The following is a 21,666-nucleotide window of genomic DNA, read 5'->3' as shown; positions in this document are numbered from 1 at the left end:
ACCTAGCAGTCAGCTGACATTTATAAACGTCACTGTCAAAATCGTTCGAACGAAAAGGGGTTATGTTTGGATAAGGTAAAAATGACTTTTATTGTAATATTTCTCAGTATTTTCATACAAAACGCACATAAAATAACCTTTAAATCGTTTCAGCTTAGTATTATTTCCATTGAAAGTTTAATAACCGACTTTGAATGACATATCGGTCTATTTTAGGAGTGCCCGTATTTAGGACGAATTCCGTCCAAAGGTTAAAGTTTTCTTGCGAATTAATTGTCAGTATGGTTTAGGCTGGACCCCTAGTACCTCGTGGTGCCCTGATATGGATGAACTGAAGCTAAGAGCCGGCGAAAAATTCGATGCTTTACAAGTAAGTAACTGCTATTAGGTTATGTTGTCCTAGTACTTTCGCGCGCGCGTTTCGTTCCTTCACATTCGTTTTATTTGACAAAACAAACCTTTTTATATACAAACTGCTTTTTTTCTCATGACCCAAACGTCATTGGCATCATTGCCCTATTTAGTACTGTAATGACCCTGAACTTACATAATAAGTTTAAAATAGTTTCATTACTACTACAACTAAAACTCAAGTGCATCTGTTGCATTGATTTTATGCTTTCAATACATTTGCCAAATAATAAACTTGTCATTATGAATTATGTTTAACAATTCCAATAAGACTTTCCTCAAACCCACACATATCTAAATTAAATTCATGTCCTGGAAATCATGTCGTGATGTGAAGTATCAATAACTCAAACATGAATTCAAAGTCATAAAGTAAAATTCAGTGCTGCATGCAAAAACCTATATCACAGGTTAAATATAAACCAAGTTATAGTATATAAAAGATTGTTTGTCTTCTGTTTGTTTGGGATAATCTGGAGGGTAAGAACTTCTCCGAAAAAACTAAATAGGATAAAAAACATTTCGACAAACCAGTCCTCTATTTAGTCCTCTAGTAGATTTTAATTTCCAAATGACACAAAATTGTCTGTACTGACGGGGTATGTAGTCTTTTGCATAAATATATATATTTTTTTAAATCCTTAATTTTTTTATCTGTCTTTCACTCAGGACAGGCTAAGATCACAGACCATACTGCCGCGTTATCAGTAATTAGGTTAAATTATTTATTATATAATTTTTTTTCAAGGAAGCAGCAAAATCCGCTGCAGGTAGTAGCAAATCCAGAGTCCAGGACATCGTAAACCAAACTGTGGATGCGTTCAGAAAGGTAAATAAAGTTATACCTAACTATACAGGGCATTATTTAATGTCACTAAAGGTGAACGCGCATTTAGACGCACCCCAGTACCCGCACGCGGTGAAGTTATCGCATTTTATAAATCTTTTTATGACATAGTATGCAACATTGCGCACCTACCCGAGCCGCACGACCCGCACGACCCGCATTTTGCCGCAAAATGCTATGATTTCTGCTCCTGTGGCGCGTCTAGGTGCGTGTTCAACTTAACACACCATCACCATCTTAACATTCATTCATAAACAGCCTATACAGGGTGTTAGTGACATCATACCAAATATTGAGGGACACAGGTAGCCAAACGGGTACAGTCATGAGCAATATAGTGTACCCACTTTAGGACTCTGTCGCACTAACATATTTGACATTTAGTGAGACTTACAGTTCAATTTGTCAAAAAAGTTAATGTGACATGGTACCAAAGTGTATACATATTATTGCTCGTGACCGTACGTACTTGTACGCGGTGTAAGTAACGTCGTAACGAATTCTGAGGGTGGGGCGGGGGAGGGGGGATTCAGCTCATGGTCCATCGCAAATGTATAGAATGGAATATAATTAAGCGCAAGCCTCCCCTCAATTAACACACCCTCGTTATATGCAAATAAAGAATATTGAACACAGTTGGTTCATTGTAGACACCGATTCAGCACTTATCACGTTGGTCTAACAGAAATCTTGGTGAAGCGTGGTGTCTTGCGCCGTTTAAACTAAAGTTAGACCCAGCAGAGGGGGTGAGGTAAATCTTGCTCGGCACCAATCCGACTTGGTGCGGAGCGGAGGGTGTCCGTTCTATATCATCGTCTCGTAGGAAAAACCACGTAAGTGCTTTTTTGAAAAGTCATATTCATATAGAATTTTCCTCACAAAAAACCTCAATTTCTGTCAATTAATTTCAATTCGCGTAAAAATTGAGTCCTCAATTTTTTACCTGGATTACCTAAAAGTGGCTTGTCTTTCGCGTGGTTTTGTTAAGAAAAATCACATCTGAAAGTGATTTTTCTAGCAGGCGCTTACGAGGTTATCACTAGAAGGCGACCATACAGTCATCATCATCATCATCATCATTGTCAGCCGTACGACGCCCACTGCTAGGCATAGGCCTCCCCCAAGGATCTCCACAACGATCGGTCCTGCGCTGCCCGCATCCAGCAGCTTCCCGCGACCTTCACCAGATCGTCGGTCCACCATGTAGCGGGCCTACCCACTGAGTCACTGACCATACTGTATTAGGGTGAATATCAAAATGTGCCAAGTTTGGTGGCGAACTGTCATAATTTTTTCGTGAAAAATTGGGATCCAAAAGGATCCTTTTTATGTCGGAACCGAGGATCCTTTAGGATCTATTTCATGTCGGAACCCAATTTTTCACGAAAAAATACTATGAAATTTCGCCACCAGACTTGAAATTTTGATATTCACCCATTACGTAGTAATTACCTAATCTGTGGTATTATTCTTGTTTGTGCCAGAATTACCTGTGCTACAGATTCAAGCTGCGGCAGAACTTTTTCTTTTTGGCTGTACAGGTTACCATTCAATATATTATGTAGTTCGAAACTTTAGGAGTCCAGACAAAAGGCGGAAAAATTTGCACCCGTATTCTAAAATGTTAACTCCAAACTTCCTCCATTCGACTCGGCCTCCGCTGAGCATTTCGGTAATTTAAGTTGACATCTTTTTTTACCTTTGATGGGTTTGCTCTTGGCCCCAGACTTGCCTGAAGGCATTGACGAGGCCTAAGATGGAGAGAACATCTATATCCTCATCATCATGTCCCTAGCATTATCCCGTTTTTCATATGGTCCGCTTACCTAACCTGAAAATATATCAGGCCCGGTTTTTCACAGAAGCGACTGCCTGTCTGACCTTCCAACCCGCGAAAGGAAAACCAGCCCAATACAGGTTAGGTCACATACCTTCGGAAATGCAAAATTCAATTAATTAAAAAAAATATTCTCGGGAATGTGTGTGTTATATAGATGTTTTTGACATAAAATATATATCCTCGTCTATGAGCATGTCATACTGCCAACATAATAATACGGAAATAATGACGTCTTTTCTGCACTCAACCTCACTGAAATAAACTCGAATACCAATTTTGAGCTGAGTTCAAGGTGTTCCTTATGGTTGGCTCAACCGATGGAGTCAAAGAATGTTTGAGTTAACATATTAGAAAACGGGTGTTGATATTTATCCTCGTTCATTAGTTAATATTCAAAAGTATTAGCCCAGTTTTGAATGAAGACGCCGTAATTCGTAGCATAAATCCGTAATTAGGTACTTATCCCATTTATGTAATTATTATACGTAGCTATATCACGTAAAAACCTGGGGGATTAAAAAGGCCATATCTAAGCAATTCGTCTAAAAAAAGCAATATTGCAATTTGACATTTGCGCATATATAAAAGTAAGTGCGCAATGCAGTCAAATGTCATCATCATCATCAATTTAAGAGCCACGCTCTTGTCGGTGTAGCATTTTCCATTCCAGTCTATCAAAGGCCAATTCCTTGACTTCCCTATAAGACACGACGTTAACCTTTTCTTTAATCTGTTCCATGTAAGCTCTTCTTGGTCTTCCCCTTCCTCTCTTTCCTTCTAGCTTTCCTTCTATGATGTTTTTAATGAATTCGTCGTGTCTTATTAGGTGTCCAATCATCTTGCCTCTTCTGTCCTCAATAATTCTCAGTATTTGTCTCTTTTCCCTTACTCTTACTAGCACTACCTCATTTGTAACCCTTTCTGTCCAACTTATTCTTTCCATCCTCCTCCAACACCACATTTCAAAGGCCTCGAGTCTCTCTCTGTCCTCAAATGTCAAGTAGCAATATTGCTTTCTTAGATGAATTGCTTCAATGTGGCCTTTTTAACCCCCTTGTTCAAAATAAAGTAGGTATGTGTTATTAGAAATATAGCTTAGTTTTGTAGAGGTGATGGTTTCAATAACTTGTCATCATCATCATTAATTCAAGAGCCATGCTCTTGTCGGTGTAGTATTCTCCATCCTTGTCTATCAAAGGCCAATTCTTTGACTATAATTTTCTTATAGGACACGACGTTCACCTTCTCTTTAATCTGTTCCATGTAATGTGTTCCTGTTCCCTTCTATGATGTTTTTAATAAATTCATCGTGTCCAATCATCTTGCCTCTTCTCAATAACTTGTAAACTTGTACATATCACAAAAATTACATTTGTGATAGAGATCACAAATGTAATTTTTGTTTTCACAAAATCCTAACAAAACTAGAGAGTTTGGTTAGGATTTTGCAGGCTGATCACCCGATTGTTCGAAAGTAAGATTATCCGTGCTTCGAAAGGCAGATTAAACCGTTGGTCCCGGTTAGTACTTACTAATGTACGTAGTCGTTACATGAGCCAGGACAGCGGCCTTTGGCGGCCTGATAATAACCTTGACACCAAGGTTGCTCAGGTTGGTTATCCACCTCTCAACCCACACGATAGAGGATAGATAACTTGTAAAGTCAATTACCGACTTTACCAATGACAAAGGCTTTTGACATTGCTTGCTCGTGTAATAGACTTTTTAGCGTAAACCTATGTAAGTAAATAATAATATCACAGATAATAAAATATCTACTAATATTCTTCATGACGTCAATTTACCTACTGTCATGTTTGGTTTAATTAAATAATCTTTTGTTCTCATGAAGACTAGGTCATTTAAGTACGTGCGACATAAATGCGTTTGTGCATATTTCGGTCGTACCAGCATTTCTGGCCAAGTAGTTAATTAAAACACATAATAACGGGTTCCTACCGCGTTTAAAGCAGAGATATGTGGGATTTGAACCTGGAGCCTCAGGATCGTCAGATCAACGCTCAACCACTGGACCACAGAGGCCGTTGTACCTAACAGTATGTATGGATAACTTCTAGGTTCGTGAAGCATTCCACGAGATATGGCACCACGAGTTTATAGCGGAGAGTAGGGCGCGGGCGGGGGTGTGGGCGAGAGAGGCTATACGACGGGTGAAGGAAGGCGCGCCGCCATTGTCGCCCGTCCTGCTCTATGAGGAGCTTGTCGCACTGTTCAAGGACCGAGGTAAGCATCCATAGTTAGACTGCCTATTACTACTATTTGCCTATCACGACTATGTCCCACTCACCCACTCTGGCCCACTCTGTGAGACTGCCCCTTGGTAAGGACATTACAGGCTTGAATCACCTGATTGTTCGAAGAAATGAAATGAAATATTCTACACACATAATACATTCTTTCAATTATACACTTAAAACTAAATCCTGTTATTTGTGTATTCAGAGCCAGAGTTTTAACTGCTACGCGAAACTTATTGAGTTCACAGTCTTTGAAAGTATCCGGTAATTTATTAAATATTATTATACACTTTATGTATGTGCGTAAAAATGTATCTCTCCTTCCGAGAAACTGAGAAAGGCATACTTACAATACAAGGAATAAAAATAAAATTGTTGTTCAAAATTCTAGATTAAGTAAATTAAATTCATCTTTTTTGGGGTTATGTATACGTTTTTACAATAAAATACCAGATAATATTTTAAATTTGTCAGAGAACAAATTTAAAGCTCACGTGAAGCTTACTTTATGTAAAAAAGCCTATTATAAGATTAATGATTACCTAAATGATAAAAATGTCTGGTATTAAATGTGTTCCTCTAGTTATTAAATAACTTGTAATGTACCCTCATTGATTTAAAAGATGTGTTGCTGTTGCAGTTTCTTGTCATTTCTTCTCCTCAGCCATAACACCTTGCGAAATGACGTAAATTCAAATATGTTACATTGACCTTCAACAAGTTTATCCATGATAATTACGTTGAATAAATGATTCTGATTCTGATTCTGATTTTGTTTTGTTCTATTGGGATGTAAAGTTGTAATATCCCTTCCGCAGTATGGCGCCGCAGTATGATAATATTCGTGTGCGGCGCGGCGCTGGGCGGCGGCGCGGGGCTGGCGCTGGGGCTGCGGCTGGCGGCGCGGGCGCCCGCGGGGCCGCATGCGCGGGCGCTGCACACGCACGCGGACCACAGCGTCATACTGGTCGAGGACGCCGTGGCGCCGGGTGAGTGCAGGCTGGAGGACGCTCACGTATAGAACGGCAACTCTCCGCTCCCCACCAGCGTCTGAGCTAGATTTACCTCACCCCCTCGGTCTTACTTTAGTCTTCAATCGTATGGCGTCAGACGTCACACATACAGGTGCGCGTGTACGATAACGTCAACTAGTGTCTGTGTATAACGAGGTGATTTCTATGAAGTGACCGGGGTATGACTGGGTACCAGTTGACGAGCTAATTCCGCCTATAACCAACAGATGGCGATTCATTCAATGCAAGCCTAGAACGCGCTAACGAAACTCCAAATTTAAATTCAAAAATATCCTTATTCTGTAGGTAACATAATACACTTTGTATATAACGGACCTCTCATTGGACGTGTATGAAATGATTGAAGAATGTGGGGGCAGCAAGAGAAGTGTCTTACGATCGAAGCAAATGGTGCACTGTGGGACACCAGAGTTGTGGAGTTAAATAAGAGACGTGTTTCTTCTAAGACGGTCGTTTATTGTCTGCCTGTTAATGTGGTATATAACATAGAGAGATATAGAGCACTTGCATATAATATAGGTGTGGAGGTACACACTACAATGGAATTCCATAGTCTCGGCTTACCCCGGTGGGAAATAGGCGTGAGTTTATGTATGTACAGAACTTAACGTACATGTATTTACAGCACGGCTCGGACGCTTTTTGAGTGTGAGTCTGTTTGTTTACGTCAGTGCTCTTACGCATCTTCTCCTTGGTAACAGGTGCGGCAGCGGGGGAAGTCCTAATCCGGGTGCAGGCTTTCAGCGTGTGTCCTGTAGACCGCTGGGTGCTCCGTGGACGGGGGTCCATGCTGCGGTCCTTGCTCACCAGGACACAGCTCACTGTCGGACGGGCCTTCGCTGGTGAGTACACCAGAGATACCATAGGCTGATGACAAATAGTTTTATAAAGAAGGAAGGAAGTCCAGTAGTTAAGCACTGGTCTCAAGATCGGAAGGTCCCAGGTTCGAATCCCGGTGGGGACATATCAGATTATCCACGTTACAACCCGCACTACAGAAAAAGAAGTAAAGAAGATAAGGATGTTGTGTTGTGAAGAGTCAGAAAAACATTCGTCATGCAGCAAAGACGGATCAACGCTGTTGATATTGACTGCCCCCTTTCAACCGTCTCTCTAGCATTATCCCGTTGTTTTATAGATGCGACTGTCTGTCTGACCTTCCAACCCGCGAAGGGAAAACCAGCCAAAACGCATATCTCGGTAGTGCGGGTTTTCTCACTATGTTTTCTTCACCGTTAAACTTGATTACAGCTTTTTATTCCCAACTATCTGAGCTCTACCAGGCAATGGAGCAGCATAGTAGAGTATGCTTCATAACTCCTCCGGTTGATTAAGGGAAGACATGTGCCCAGCAGTTTATTATGCTGCAAAATAAATAAAGGAATCTGATCTGAAATATTGAATTGGAAAAATGTGGTGTAAATGATATAAATGATAATTATTGGAAATGTTTATGTAACAATATTTCCATGCTATTGTTGATAGCTGATAAGGAGAGACTTTTATGAGCATCCATCTATTAATGTACCCTTTTCAAAAGCAAATAAAGAGTATTTCTATTTCTATTTTCTGACCAATGTGATCTGGCTCACCACCTATCACGCTGGTCTAACAGAAAGCTCGGTGGGGTTTGTACTTAGTTCATCTTGCGATGGATGTACCTCTGACTACCTAATTGGGATATAGGCGTGAGCTTATCTGAATCTGGTGTTTCCACAGGAGTGGTCCTGGATGTGGGGCATGGTGTGAGTGAGTTGGAGTTGGGTGACGAGGTGTGGGGATGCGTCAGTGAGTGGAGTGGGGGAGCTGCCAGTGAGCTGCTTACTGTTAGAAGGTGAGTACTCACGGCCACGAGTACTAATATGTATACACTTTGAAACCATGTCACATTAACTTTTTTGACAAATTAAACCGTAAGTATCAACAGTGGCTGCAAGTTGTCTTTGATTACTCGTGGCTCTGCCCAACCCATTAGGGATTACGGGCGTGCGCAGAGCCACAAGACATCTAAGACCTGCAGCCACTGTTGATACGAAATCCTATGATGGATTTAATGAACTTTATGGTGACAAAACACCATAAAAACCAGAAGGGGTATACCCCTTAAGGAAAACTTTTATGAAACAAATAAAAGAGAAGGTCGTCTCGTATCAGGAGGTGAAGGATTTGGCGGAGAGAAGAGAGGAATGACGATTACTCCACCGACAAGAGCACAGCTCTTAAATTAAGAGAGAGATGGTGACAAGGGATCAGACTATCGCCCATAGCAATTAGACACAATTCTTCTGTAGAGATTTTTCAAATATTTTTTTTATTGTTAAGCATCCTTTCCATATTAGCACGCGAGTCAGCAAGCGACCTCGAACGCTGGCAGCGGATAGTGCGGCGTCTTTGCCCTGGGCGGGCACCGTCGCACTGTCAGCGCTCGAACGATTGAAGTTCTCACCTGACTGCTGTAAGGGAAAGAGGTAAGGTTTTTCCCAAATTCCCGAGAAATGCATTTTCGGAGGACCAGCTCGGCGAGGTGTGGGTACAGTTCATGTTGCGAAGATGTACCACTGACTAACCAAATATATGGGTAATCATATTAATTCCAGTTTCCGAGAAATGCATTTTCGGAGGACCTAACCTGTATTGGGCTGGTTTTCCCTTCGCGGATTGGAAGATCAGACAGGCAGTCGCTTCTGTAAAAACCGGACCTATCAAATCTTCAGGTTAGGAAAGCGGACCCTGTGAAAAACGGGATAATGCTAGGAAGTTGATGAAATGCCTACCGTATATACTGTGGAACCCCTCGGGTGTTCATATCACCGCCGTAATGCCAAAGCAGTAGGGACGCCTTCGCATTCTTCCCCGGCTTGGCGGCGATTGCCCATATCTTGGGCACTATTTCGTGGGGGAACTCTCTAGCATAGAACAAGGAATAATACTACGTATAGAACGGCAACTCTCCGCTCCCCACCAGCGGCTGAGACAGGTTTACCTCCTAGCACTCCCACAGTTTAGTCTTCAACCGTACAGCACACAGACGCGCGTGTACGATAACGTCAATGTGTGATGTCTGTGTAAAATGTGGTTGTTTTTATGAAGTGTCAGGGGTGTGTCTATATGTAGCGTCTTCCCGTTTACACAGGGTCCGCTTATCTAACCTGAAGATTTGACAGGTCCGGTTTTTTACAGAATCGACTGCCTGTCTGACCTTCCAACCTGATATTTTGACGAGTAATAATCAGACAAAAAGTTAGTGATTATTTAGAAGATATGAATGCATGGGATTAACTGTCTGAGAACTGATATTAGGCAGCTAAATTACTCAATTGTATAACAATATTTCATGTTTATTTTTTTTAAAAGAACGTCTAGGGCCCTGTGTCGAGGCTTTTCTTGCAGCTTCTTTTCCCCGGCTGTACGGGTTGTGAGAAGCTGCAGTAGTTTTAGGCGGATGAGACGTTCGTTATGTAAAAATTGACGATTCAAAGTGTAACTATGTTACCTACTGAATAAAGATATATTTGCATTTGAGACACAACGCTTCTCCGTCTCATTTCATTAGCTTACCATTACCCTATTACATCATCATCATTGTCTTGTGTGTCAGGGTGGCGATATCAGGTGCGTCCAGCGGCGAGGGCTGCGTGCTCATCCAGCTGCTTAGCTCGTGGGGCGCGCACCTCACCGTACTGGCGCCGAGACACGCTGCACTCACCCTACAAGACTTAGGTATGACAAGGTTTTACAGTTCATTGGCTGTTGCGTTTCGGAAGGCACGTCAAGCCGTTGGTGTCGGCTATTAGCCACAAAACACCTCCACGAACCCGCAGTGTAGCAGCGTGGTGGAGTAAAGAAACAAAGAAACATTTATTATTTTCGGACACCACAAACACAGACAGACAGGTTACATTACAGTTAACATTATATTACATTATTTTTGGACAGCAACCACACGGAAAATAATATAAAAAAAGAACACTGGAAGTCATATCTCTGGCTTAGCCTATCTCTTATCGCCCTGTTTAGCCAAGTGTCCTGCCCATTTATACTTAAATCTTCAACTGTGTTGTGGTGTGTGCACCACCTGTTAAATTGGTCTAATACATAGTTCGGTGAGGTGTGGGTACTTAATTCATCTTGTGATGGATGTACCTCTGACAATCCAAATTGAGATATAGTCTTGAGTTTACGTTATGTTATGTTTCAGCTGTGCACCTTATTACCCCTTTAGAGATTATTAGCAACATCTAAGGACATCGCTTTTAAACTTTCCGTCTGTTAATCCAACTTTTGCCCAAGCCGTCTCATGTTTTGCACGTTCCCAGGTGCGCAGGAGTTCGTGGACATAGACGGCGACGCGGCGCTGTCGTCGTGGTTGCCGCTGGAGGCGCAGGCGGCGCGTGCCGGCCCCTGGGACGCCGTGCTGGCGGCCGGCGCCGCGGGCCCGCCGCACAGCCCGCGCCACACGCAGGCGCTGCTCAAGTTAGTCACATATTACACCCACCCGCATAAACAGATTTGTCGATCCTTAGCAATCCTTCAAGACGTCGGCCATATCTATATCATCATCATCAGCCGTACGACTCCCACTGCTGGGCATAGGCCTCCCCCAAGGATCTCCACGTCGATCGGTCCTGCGCTGCCCGCATCCAGCGACTTCCCGCGACCTTCACCAGATCGTCGGTCCACCTTGTAGCGGGCCTACCCACTGAGCGTCGTCCGACACGTGGTTGCCACATAGCGAGGAGAACCGATGGCCGCTGGGGCGGAAAGGTTCTAGAATGGCGATATTTATATCATCATCACTAATTTAAGAGTCGCGCTCTTTTCGATGTAGCATTTTCCATGCTACTTTTTTAGGGACAAATAGGGCAGTGGTTTCCCTCTTACCTTCCGCCCCGTAGTACTCTGTCTGACGCGAGTGCGATGGCGCCCAGAGTAATCTATTTCAAAGCGGTACTAGGACTCCTGTCCTCCGCCTCTGAATAGTACTGTTACTGCTACCCTCTGTCAGGTTCCAGGTTGCAATCCCTGTGACTTGCCTTTCCTTCCTGCATTGCCGTACCGATGGCTCCCATCTCCGTCTAGGGGCTTATAGTGGCTCAGTCATAAACCCTGACACCAGGGTTGATGAGGTCGATACCTACCTCACAATCTACACGATAGAAGAAGATACTTTATGTTGCTATTTTGAAGACTATTTTCTTTTGTAAGCTGTTGGTTTAGCATGTAATAAGTCTTCTTCTTAACTTGTGGGTTGTTAGGTGCAATACCAGCCTCATCAACCCTGGTGTCAGGGTTATTATTGAACCGCCAAAAGCCCCTGACATGACTCGTGTAACGACTACATACTTACATCAGTAAGTAGTCACCGGGACCAACGGCTTAACGTGTCTTCCGAAGCACAGATCATGTTACTTTCGGACAATCAGGTTATCAGCCTAGTCCTAACCAAACTAGGGATCGCAAAGTGATTTTTGTGACATGTCCCCACCGGGATTCATTCGGGGCCTCGAAGCATCATCATCATCAGCCCATTAACGTCCCCACTGCTGGGGCCTTCCCTATGGATGGATAGGGAGATCGGGCCTTAAACCATCACGCGGGCCCAGTGCGGATTGATGGTTATTAACGACTGCTAATGCAGCCGGGACCACCGGCTTAACGTGCCTTCCGAAGCACGGAGGAGCTCGAGATGAAAACTTTTTTTTTGTGCTCACCCATCCTCTGACCGGCCTTTGCGAAAGTTTTCCTCGCCTCGAAGCATGTAATAAGTAAATTAATATCTTCACCAGAGCAACAGCGCCCCGCAACGCCATCCTGGACCTGAGGCCGCTGGCGCTGGTCTCAGACCGGCTGCCCACACCCTTCGCGTTCATATTCGCCGCCTCCTTCTACACCTACAGGTTGTTGAGGGTAAGTCGATGTCAATTACAATAGGGTAATTTCCAACAGAGGGTGTATAGTGAACAAGCCACACAGCATTGACGGAGCGGTCTGTAACAACAAGATGAGATAGGACAAAAGGTCACACTTAAATTCAAATTCAAATTATTTAATTCGGACTGTATCCATATATGTTAGTAACAAACAACTTATATTCTAATGTTAGTAACAACTTATACAACTTAAGCTAATACACACGCGCGACCCTTGGCACAGTAGCGTGCAGCTGCATCCAGCGCTTCAGCAGCGGGGAGTCCCACCGGTCTGCTAACACACTCAGGATACTGTTCGAGCTGGCGCGCACGCGGCGCAGCAAGGAGGCGCAACGTTTCCTCATGATGGTATAGAAGCAATTAATTTGCGCCTCTGCAAACATTAATGAGGCGCTGCAATAACGCGGCAGTCCGAACAGCATCCTGAATGCGTTATTATATTGAACACGCAGAGCTCCATAAGTTCGCTGCGTAAAGCTGACCCACAGACCGCACGTGTAGAACGACTGGCAGAACGCTTTGAAAAGCGTCGCCTTTACTTGTTCACTACAACGCGAAAATCTGCAACTTAAGCAATACAGTAGTTTCTAACTAGTCAAATCAGTTGCTTTTTACTAAACGTCAAAACACGAAATTACCATGGAGTTTGTACGAAAAAGCAACCTGTGACGTCATAGACTAAATTTATAAATAAGGTAAATAGAAAAAGGAAACGTTTTTTGTCACCTTTAGACGTAAAATATCAAGATATTTCAAAATATCAAGTTTATTTTACAATCCACGCACCACAATGTAAACTTTATAAACGTTCAGGAGGAAGAGGTAGGTCTCAATATTATACGTATGATTATGTAGCAGAATTTAAATTTATTTTAGTCGTATTCTTATATATAGACAATAAAAACGCTGGCTCTGAAAATAGAAAATAACTATTATTTGAAAGAAAGAGAGTTCCATTAGGAATAGAAGAGCGGCGGACAATTTAAGCAAGAGTTAATTAAGCTACAGTGATACTGACGTGTCTTTATTTAGTAATCTGAATTTTATAACTTATCTCTCACCCAGTCAAATACCCTATTTCTCATAATGTATTTTTCGCAAAATGATTTTGCTTGTGCAGTGGGTTGTGGGCGGCGGCACGCATACAGACTGGCTGGAAGACAAATACAGACTGACAGCGGGACTGGATACGCTGCGGCAGCTAGTTGACTCCGGACACGTCGCGCCCGTCTTGGACAAGGTATTTTTTTTTATTTATACTTTGTTTGAGGTTATTATCATTAAATTCGTCAGAAAATAAATTTAAAGCTCATGTGAAGCTTACTTTATGTAAAAAAGCTTATGAGGGTATACCCTCATTGGTTTTTAAAAGATGTGTTGCTGTTGCAGTTTCTTGTCATTGCTTCTCCTCAGCCATAATTAATACCTTACGAAATGACGTAAATTCAAAAATGTTACATTGACCTTTAACAAGTTTATCCATGATAATTATTCTGATTTCTGAAGTCAAACACATAATAACTTTTATGTGGCCTTAACGCTAAAACCGATCTCTTCCAGACAACCTTCGGTAAAGTATTATAATTGTTTCCTATATTTCCAGGTATATCTCCCTCAAGACTTCGAGAGTGCGCTAGCCCACGCGTGCAGCGAAGACGCGATAGGCACTACGGTGATTCGGTTCCCTTAGTATACGATCTAGTCTAAATTAAAGCTCAAATACTAACCTATATCATAGAGTAAGGAATAACACTACGTATAGAGCGGCAACTCTCCACTCCCCACCAGCGGCTGAGCTAGGTTTACCTCACCCCCTCGGTTTTACTTTAGCCTTTAATCGTATGGCGTCAGACGTCACACACTCAGATGCGCGTGTACAGTCATGAGCAATATAATGTACCCACTTTAGGACTCTGTCGCACTACATTTTTGACATTTAGTGAGACTTACAGTTCAAGTTGTCAAAAAAGTTAATGTGACATGGTACCAAAGTGTATACATATTAATGCTCGTGACCGTACGATAACGTCAATGTGTGGTGTTGTGTAAAACGAGGTTGTTTGAATGAAGTGTCCGGGTGTGTTTAAGTCTTAAATGGCCGTAAGGAGTAAGGGAGAGCGTGCGTCTCGCTCGCACTTACGTGTTAGGCAACGCATGGTACAAATGAGATTTTTGTATGGAGTTTCTGGGTATAGTAGTACGGTCACGAGCATTAATATGTATACACTTTGGTACCATGTCATATTAACTTATCTGACATATTGAACTGTAAGTCTCACTAAATGTCAAATATGTTAGTGCGACAGAGTCCTAAAGTGGGTACATTATATTGCTCATGACTGTACGTAGCTATGGGTTTTCAAAACACTATTAGGTAAAATTAAAACTTGACGGCCAGATTATATACTTTATTGAGTAACAAATAAAGTTTGATATATTAAAAAATAATTTGTATCAAATATACAACTTTCTAAGATAATTATCTATCTTCTAATCTGCTAAACATAATAGAAAATGTTTATGTATATTAGGATAAATGAAGTCAAACCTTGTGTAAGAACTTAAGTATTTTCATACATACATAAAACATGAAGAGCCTATATATGTCCCACTGCTGGGCACACGCCTCCCCTCAATCAACCGGAAGGGGTCTGGAGCATACTCCACTACGCTGCTCCAAGCAGTAGCTAAACGGAAACTTAAAAAAAAAATATTTTGTTTATTCTATACAAGGTGTTAGCGACATCGTAACGAAAACTTTGAGGGATGATTCAGAACATGATTCTGAGTTGATATCAAGTGGAATTTTCCGTCGCAAAAATACGGAACAGAAAATAATTAAAAAAAAAAAATGAAGTTTTTGATAGGAAATTTCCACTTGATATTAACTCAAAATTATGGTCTGAATCATCCCCTCTTCGTTACGATGCCACTAACACCCTGTATATAACAGATATTTATTAAATATTTAAATTTTTTTTTGTCAGTTACCACCCATCAGCCGTCACAAATGTAATAAAATCAAAGACTGTACCAAATTAATTGTAAATCCACAGATCTGTAAATAGTGTACATAGATATATTGAACTTTATAAAAAATACTAGCAGTGGCGTAGCATACACGGAACCCAGGGCCCTTAGCTAAGAATAGTTACACAGCAGAGACCACATAATTCCACTTACTACGATCTTGAATCTTGACACATCATTTTCTTCCACTCTCATTAGAACAGCGCAATCTAGCGCATTTCTCTATGAATCTGAAAGTAACCTATGTTATTACTTGTTAGTACCACTAGATGTCGCTGTAACATTTTCATACAACTGAACAATCATAATTAAAACACATAATAACGGGTTCTTACCGCGTTTAAATGGGGATATGAGACTCCCGATATTTCGACACTGTTGCAAGTGCCATGATCACGGGATGACTGATCCCCATTTAAACGCGGTAAGAACCCGTTATTATGTGTTTTAATTATGATAATAACCGCGTAAACTTAAAACAATGTATAAACTGAACAATCACCATCTTGTTACGGCTACGCTACCTTTTATTTTCCGCTCCCGTTTTATTACAACTCCTAGAAAATCTACCCAAAATACAACGAGGTGAAATACCTCATATTGAATGAATTTGAATGGTAGGGGCCTAAATTTTATAGTCCGAAAGCCGTAAATCTCCTAGCTATGCCACTGTTAACTAGGTGCTCATAATATATATGTATAAAAAATGTACATAGTTTAACAAAAAGCAGTGTCACTTGTCCGAACTGTCAGAATATATGTAACTAATGTATAATTGTAGATAGGTAATTATATAGTGTTATTTTAAAATAAATTGTTGTTGTAAATCTTGTTATTTTATTTACATGCCTACAAGAAGTTAAGTCTATATCACTATGTGTGGCCACAAGCTTTGATATGAAGAACTACAGGTTCAAAGGATTGCACTTTCCTATGCTTCTATCCTTTTCCATTATTCAGAACCGTCATTTGCTAGAGCGAGAGAGAGCGACCGTTTCTTAACCTCGTATCCACTAGGCAACAATTAACGCGCAAGTCGCGCAACACGTAATGCTCAACATGAACGGCAACGTTGCACAACAGCGCGCGACGTTGCCAGCTGAAGCGCAACATGTCGCGCGGGTTGTTGTTTGTTTAGAGACAGTGTTGCCAACTTAGTGGATTTTCCATTAGATCTGGTGGTTTAGACATGTGGTTAGACAGGTGGAAAAAATATTAGTTTTAGTGGTTAGTGGATTTTTTAGTGGATCAGAGTCCTTCCAGTTAGCGGTAAGTGACGAATTTAACCACCGAATATGGTTTATGAGTTACTTGAGCGAAAGAACCAATATGATGTTTATTTATTAGTAATACATACAATTAGTTTCATATTGAGTAAGATCAAGATGCTTAAGCCATAAGTACACCCAAAAGTTTCGTGATTGTTGGTTACGTGACCCAGTTTTAAAGGATTGGTTGCAAATAGTCGAAAACACTGGTGGTCCAGTTGCTAAGTGAAAATTATGTGATATATTATTAAGGAATCATTATTAATAATAATTGAATAATTTACCCTGTCTCTAGCACGTCTTTACCTACGACGCGGCGCTAAAGAGGGGGAAAAAACAACCCACGATCTCATTGCACTGATTCGGCTTTGGGTTATCTAGTGAAATTCTGGTGGTTTCAGAGACCACTCAGTTTTAGTGGTTTCTGGTGGTTTGCACGGCCGCATTTGGTGGGCTGGTAAAAATAAAGTTGGCGACACTGTTTAGAGAGCATCGTTAGTTGAGCAGCAGTTGTTGTCGAGTGGAGACGTGACGCACAACAACACTAGTTCCTCTGGCTACATGTTGTCGACAAGGGACTTGTATTAGATGCGTAGACAGACAACGTTGTGAAACAAAAGTTCCGAGCTAAATTTCAACATGTCGCGCGCCAAATGTTGCTATGTGGAAAACGCGGCTGTATTCACTCACACTTCGGCATTTTTATAGAAATAAAATACTCACATCTTCAGAACTACATTTATTAACATTAACCACAACCTAACATAATTATAGATAGAATAACATTAAGTACAACAAAATAACAGGATCGTTTCGATACTATGAAATACATTTAGGTAAGGTATCCATCCCCTTTACATTCATATCCTACCGCGTTTAGGAATGCGACCCAGGCAACGATTAATCGATTTTTATATGGTAAAAACAATCGATTCATTCCCAAAAATGTCACATCCCTAATCGCGTTACCAATAATTAATAAACAAGCAGTTAACGTGTAACAACATAAGTTCACGACTATATCCCAACAGGGTAGATAGAGGTTCAACCATCGCGAGATGAACTAAGTACCCTCACCTCACCGAGCTTTCTGTTAGACCACCGTTTGAGCCAACTGTGTTAGTGAAAACTGTACTTAGGATAAATTAATAACTCATTAGTGCAAGTAAAGGACCAGGATTCGAACCGGCTCTTCCCGTTTGAGAAACAAGCCGGTATACCACAGGACCACAATGGCTAACAAGTAGTTGGGGGCCGTCCGTTAATCATGTGATGTTTTTTTGTCATTTTTAAACCCGCCCCCTGGCGATACATGGTGAGGTTCAAGACTACCCCCCCATACCAATATCACGTGTATTTTTAGTACCTACCAAAATAATTGCACGAGCCGACTTTTCGGTTCGTAAAATAAATACTCGTGATATATTATTACACCCCCCCACCCCCTTATGATATTTCGTGATTTTTTCATAGATTTTCCCCCCCTCTCGAGCCTCGCATGATTAATGGACGGCCCCTTGACAGATAAGTAAAATATTTTCAAATAGTTATACATCTTGTTTATTTTTTATTAGTAAGCCGGAAATTGTATACAAGTATTTATTTGTGTATTTAAATATCAACTTGAATTAACCATCATCCCTCTAACATTATCCCGTTTTTCACAGGGTCTGCTTACCTAAGCTGACGATTTGACAGGTCCGGTTTTTTACAGAAGCGACTGCCTGTCTGACCTTCCAACCCGCGAAGGCAAAACCAGCCCAATGTAGGTTAGGACACACCACATACCTACGAAAATACAGGGGCACTTGAATTAATATGATTACTCATATTAATTGGCTAGTCAGTGGTAATATGAACTAAGTACCCACACCTTCCCGAGCTATCTGTTAGACCGACGTGGTAGTGTGGTAAGCCGTATCGCCGTCTATAATGATTTCCGCAATTAATTTTGATCGCTGAAAGAGTCCATCAGCTGCTATATTTAAAAAAAATACTCCCTTTACACTTTCTATAAATACTTATACACAGTTTACAAAACAATTCAATGATATTTATAACCACCATCCTATATAACAAATATTATCACAATATTAAAGAAAATATCGGTTACATTTTTTTAATATTTATATTTTATTTATTGTATTATATTGAATATTATTGTTGCAATGTCATTTTTAAATGTCTTTAATAATACCATTTTATTATGTATTCTACAAAAGTCAGCAATTTTATTATTGAAGTCAATTGACGAAAAACATTATTTGGAATATCGAATAGGTATGAAGTTTTATATCAATGATGTAGGCTTTTGTCCCGCTGAATTAACAAAAAAACTATTTACCGGTGTTTTATGAGTCGTTAAATTTCAAAACTCGAACTTTTAATTTTTTTAAATTATGGATCGATTTTCTACCTATAATTTTTATGTATTTTTCGGTATTGTAGTATTTTTTTATGTGTAATATTATAGGGGAGGCCTTTGCTTAGCAGTGGGATCACACAGGCTAATAATAATAATTATTATTATTATAGTTTGCTTTTAGACAGTGAGACAAATGCCTTATATATAGTATTAGAAGCTTAAATATTGAAGATATAAATTTTTATCCAGTAAAATAGAATAAACTAGGCGTTTTTCACTACAGATTTCATAAGTATTTTCAACAAACAATATTTTTAAATAGTAATTAATCATAAATGATGCAACATTTAATCAATTGGCCCCTAAATTATTAATACAAAGAGATTCTAACCAAATCGATACCAATAAGTCAATTAAAACATAAGGAATTGGAATGTTTTGTCATTATTCAGCATAACATAACGAAGCATCACGCTTGCATCCCGGAAGGAGTAGGCAGAGGTGTATGTAGTATAGACACCCACTCATCGTCAACTGGGGGTATCTTTAGGGTCAAACCGTGGTATAAGACAACCAGGTATGCTCAAAACTGACAGCTAGCATTTCAAGGTTAGCTCAGCTAACGTCATCCCACCCTGCGTTGCCAAATAAAAAATAAACCCATTGTTAAAAAATAAACCCACGGTCAATGTATTTAATTTACTTTGAAATGAGATTTTGTACTTTTAGTAAAAGATTTACGTACAGTTTTAATGATTTTTATATACGTGACAAATAATAGTAATTAAATACATTAGTCAGTAATTCACTTAATTTTCAATAATAAAATTTACGTCCTTGGAATATTAGAGATACCTATTTAATGGTAACACTTACGTCATCAATGGGCTAGCAATGGCGGCTTGTCATAGGATTGAGCATACCTGGTCTTCTTATACCATGGGTCAAACCACATCGTCGTCACACTTTACTATACTTCTATCCTTTTCTGTTACTCAGAACTGTCATTTGCTAGAGCGAGAGAGAGCGATCGCATAAGGCAGAATGGACGAGGCGATAGCACGCGTATGCAGTATAGATTGCATTGCTTCTTCTTCTATCGTATGGGTTGTGAGGTGAATTATCAACCCTGGTGTCAGGGTTATTATTGATTGCTCAATAAATAATAAATACGTTTATGTCATGAAAAGCACAAATAAGTCTGAATACATCCCGCTTAGAGACGGTTCTGAAAGTATCGGCGCCCGAAGGAAGTAATATACGATCCCGACGACCTGATTACTCTAGCCATAGAGGCGGCCAATCAGCTCGCGACAATGAACACTTCAAGACCGCCGGCGTGGTTGTCGACTATTTCCTCATCCAGCGCGCATCGCTACCGACTATTAGGGTCGATTAATGCTTTCAAATACCATCCTCTCAGACGACGCCTTGAGCCGAGGTTCGCGTTCAACTGGGCACCCTCAAACAACAGTCCTATGTTTTGTACCGAATTAGAGCCCTGAGCGCTCCCCATTTGTCCGGCCAATTAGTTAATGCCATCTGCGGCATGTCTGCATTAAGTCACGTCAAAAAAATCTCACAGTATGGTAGGTATTTGTGTGAAATATGCTTTCTATCAGTACAAGTTTCACCTCTATACCTCTTAAAGTCACACCATCTTGTTAAAAAATGTGCTTTTTTGTTGACAGATGTGATTCGACCCTTAAGCGGTAAGAATGGGGCTGTTACTTGCAGTGTCTCGGGTGTAACAAAATTTTACAGTCAAAGTTAGTACATATAACAGCAAACATTAAGTACTACTGGGATAATATTTAGTAACAATTGCATTAGCGAAGGCAGTTGTGGCGCGCTACTTCCGAATATGGAAGCCTCTACGTGTTTGCGAGTTGAGAGTAAGGCTGGAAAAGAAATAAATAAGTTATCAGTATATACGTAATATGTCGAGGAGCTCGGTGGCGCAGCGGTAAACGCGCTCGGTCTGCGATTGTTGAAGTTAAGCAACTTTCGCAAAGGCCGGTCATAGGATGGGTGACCAAAAAAAAAAGTTTTATCTCGAGCTCCTCCGTGCTTCGGAAGGCACGTTAAGCGGTTGGCCCCGGATGCATTGGCAGTCGTTAATAACCATCAATCCGCACTGGGCCCGCGTGATGGTTTAAGGCCCGATCTCCCTATCCATCCATAGGGAAGGCCCGTGCCAGCAGTGGGGACGGTAATGGGCTGGTGATGATGATATAATATGTTGTGTATGGCCAAAGAAAACGATGCATCAAAACTTTCATATGGAGTACAGTAGTGTTGCCGAATAATCGATGTCTCTTTGTTTTTTTTTTAATAAAATAGGCTCGCGTTTGATCACAATCTCACCTGATGGTAAGTGACGATGTGATCTAGGGTAGATCACGCTTACCTATCAAATGCCTATTCACTCTAGCCTTGAAGACTCCCAGATTATAACGAGTTGGAAAAACAGACAACGGCAGACAGTTCCAGTCCTTTGCTGTTTGCACTAAAAAGGAAGAGGCGAAACGTTTAGTGCGGATTAGTGGTATATCCACAACATAAGGATGGAATGCCTGCTGATGGAATGGAGTTATTATAGATTAATCGATTATTTATACACGTGGTCAAGTTTGGTGGCGACTGTCATATAATTTTTTCGTGAAAAATTGGGAAAATTGGG

General features: G+C 40.8%; 2 protein-coding genes across 5 annotated transcripts in view; one reads left to right on the top strand and one right to left on the bottom strand.

Annotated features, from left to right (window-relative positions):
• Positions 1-13: 13 nt before the first annotated feature.
• LOC126376573 (reticulon-4-interacting protein 1, mitochondrial-like) lies at positions 14-16,177 on the top strand. The gene is made up of 13 exons (XM_050024054.1): positions 14-75; positions 291-370; positions 1,160-1,240; positions 5,177-5,342; positions 6,175-6,345; positions 7,092-7,232; positions 8,110-8,224; positions 8,730-8,858; positions 9,989-10,110; positions 10,707-10,863; positions 12,177-12,297; positions 13,441-13,560; positions 13,924-16,177. The coding sequence occupies exons 2-13, from the start codon at positions 323-325 to the stop codon at positions 14,008-14,010; spliced, it is 1,458 nt and encodes a 485-aa protein (XP_049880011.1). The 5' UTR covers positions 14-75; positions 291-322; the 3' UTR covers positions 14,011-16,177.
• A 1,165-nt stretch (positions 16,178-17,342) lies between these two features.
• LOC126376495 (protein EFR3 homolog cmp44E) overlaps positions 17,343-21,666 on the bottom strand; it is a 34,260-nt gene continuing 29,936 nt past the window's right edge. For all 4 annotated transcript variants that reach the window (XM_050023924.1, XM_050023920.1, XM_050023921.1 and 1 more), the window contains one exon: positions 17,343-20,884. The gene's annotated coding sequence lies outside the window, so the exon portion shown is untranslated. The remainder of the gene's footprint in view (positions 20,885-21,666) is intronic.

This window comes from Pectinophora gossypiella, chromosome 21 (genome assembly GCF_024362695.1).
Source record: "Pectinophora gossypiella chromosome 21, ilPecGoss1.1, whole genome shotgun sequence".
NCBI classification, from domain to species: domain Eukaryota; kingdom Metazoa; phylum Arthropoda; class Insecta; order Lepidoptera; family Gelechiidae; genus Pectinophora; species Pectinophora gossypiella.
This window is presented reverse-complemented; position numbering and strand designations above follow the sequence as displayed.

Bases quoted from the DNA above. Each gene is read 5' to 3' on its own strand.
- LOC126376573 (XM_050024054.1), top strand. From the start codon at position 323: ATGGATGAACTGAAGCTAAGAGCCGGCGAAAAATTCGATGCTTTACAA. The intron at 6,346-7,091 runs GTGAGTGCAGGC...CCTTGGTAACAG, and splicing joins CGAGGACGCCGTGGCGCCGG to GTGCGGCAGCGGGGGAAGTC. The intron at 8,225-8,729 runs GTGAGTACTCAC...TTTCCATATTAG, and splicing joins GAGCTGCTTACTGTTAGAAG to CACGCGAGTCAGCAAGCGAC.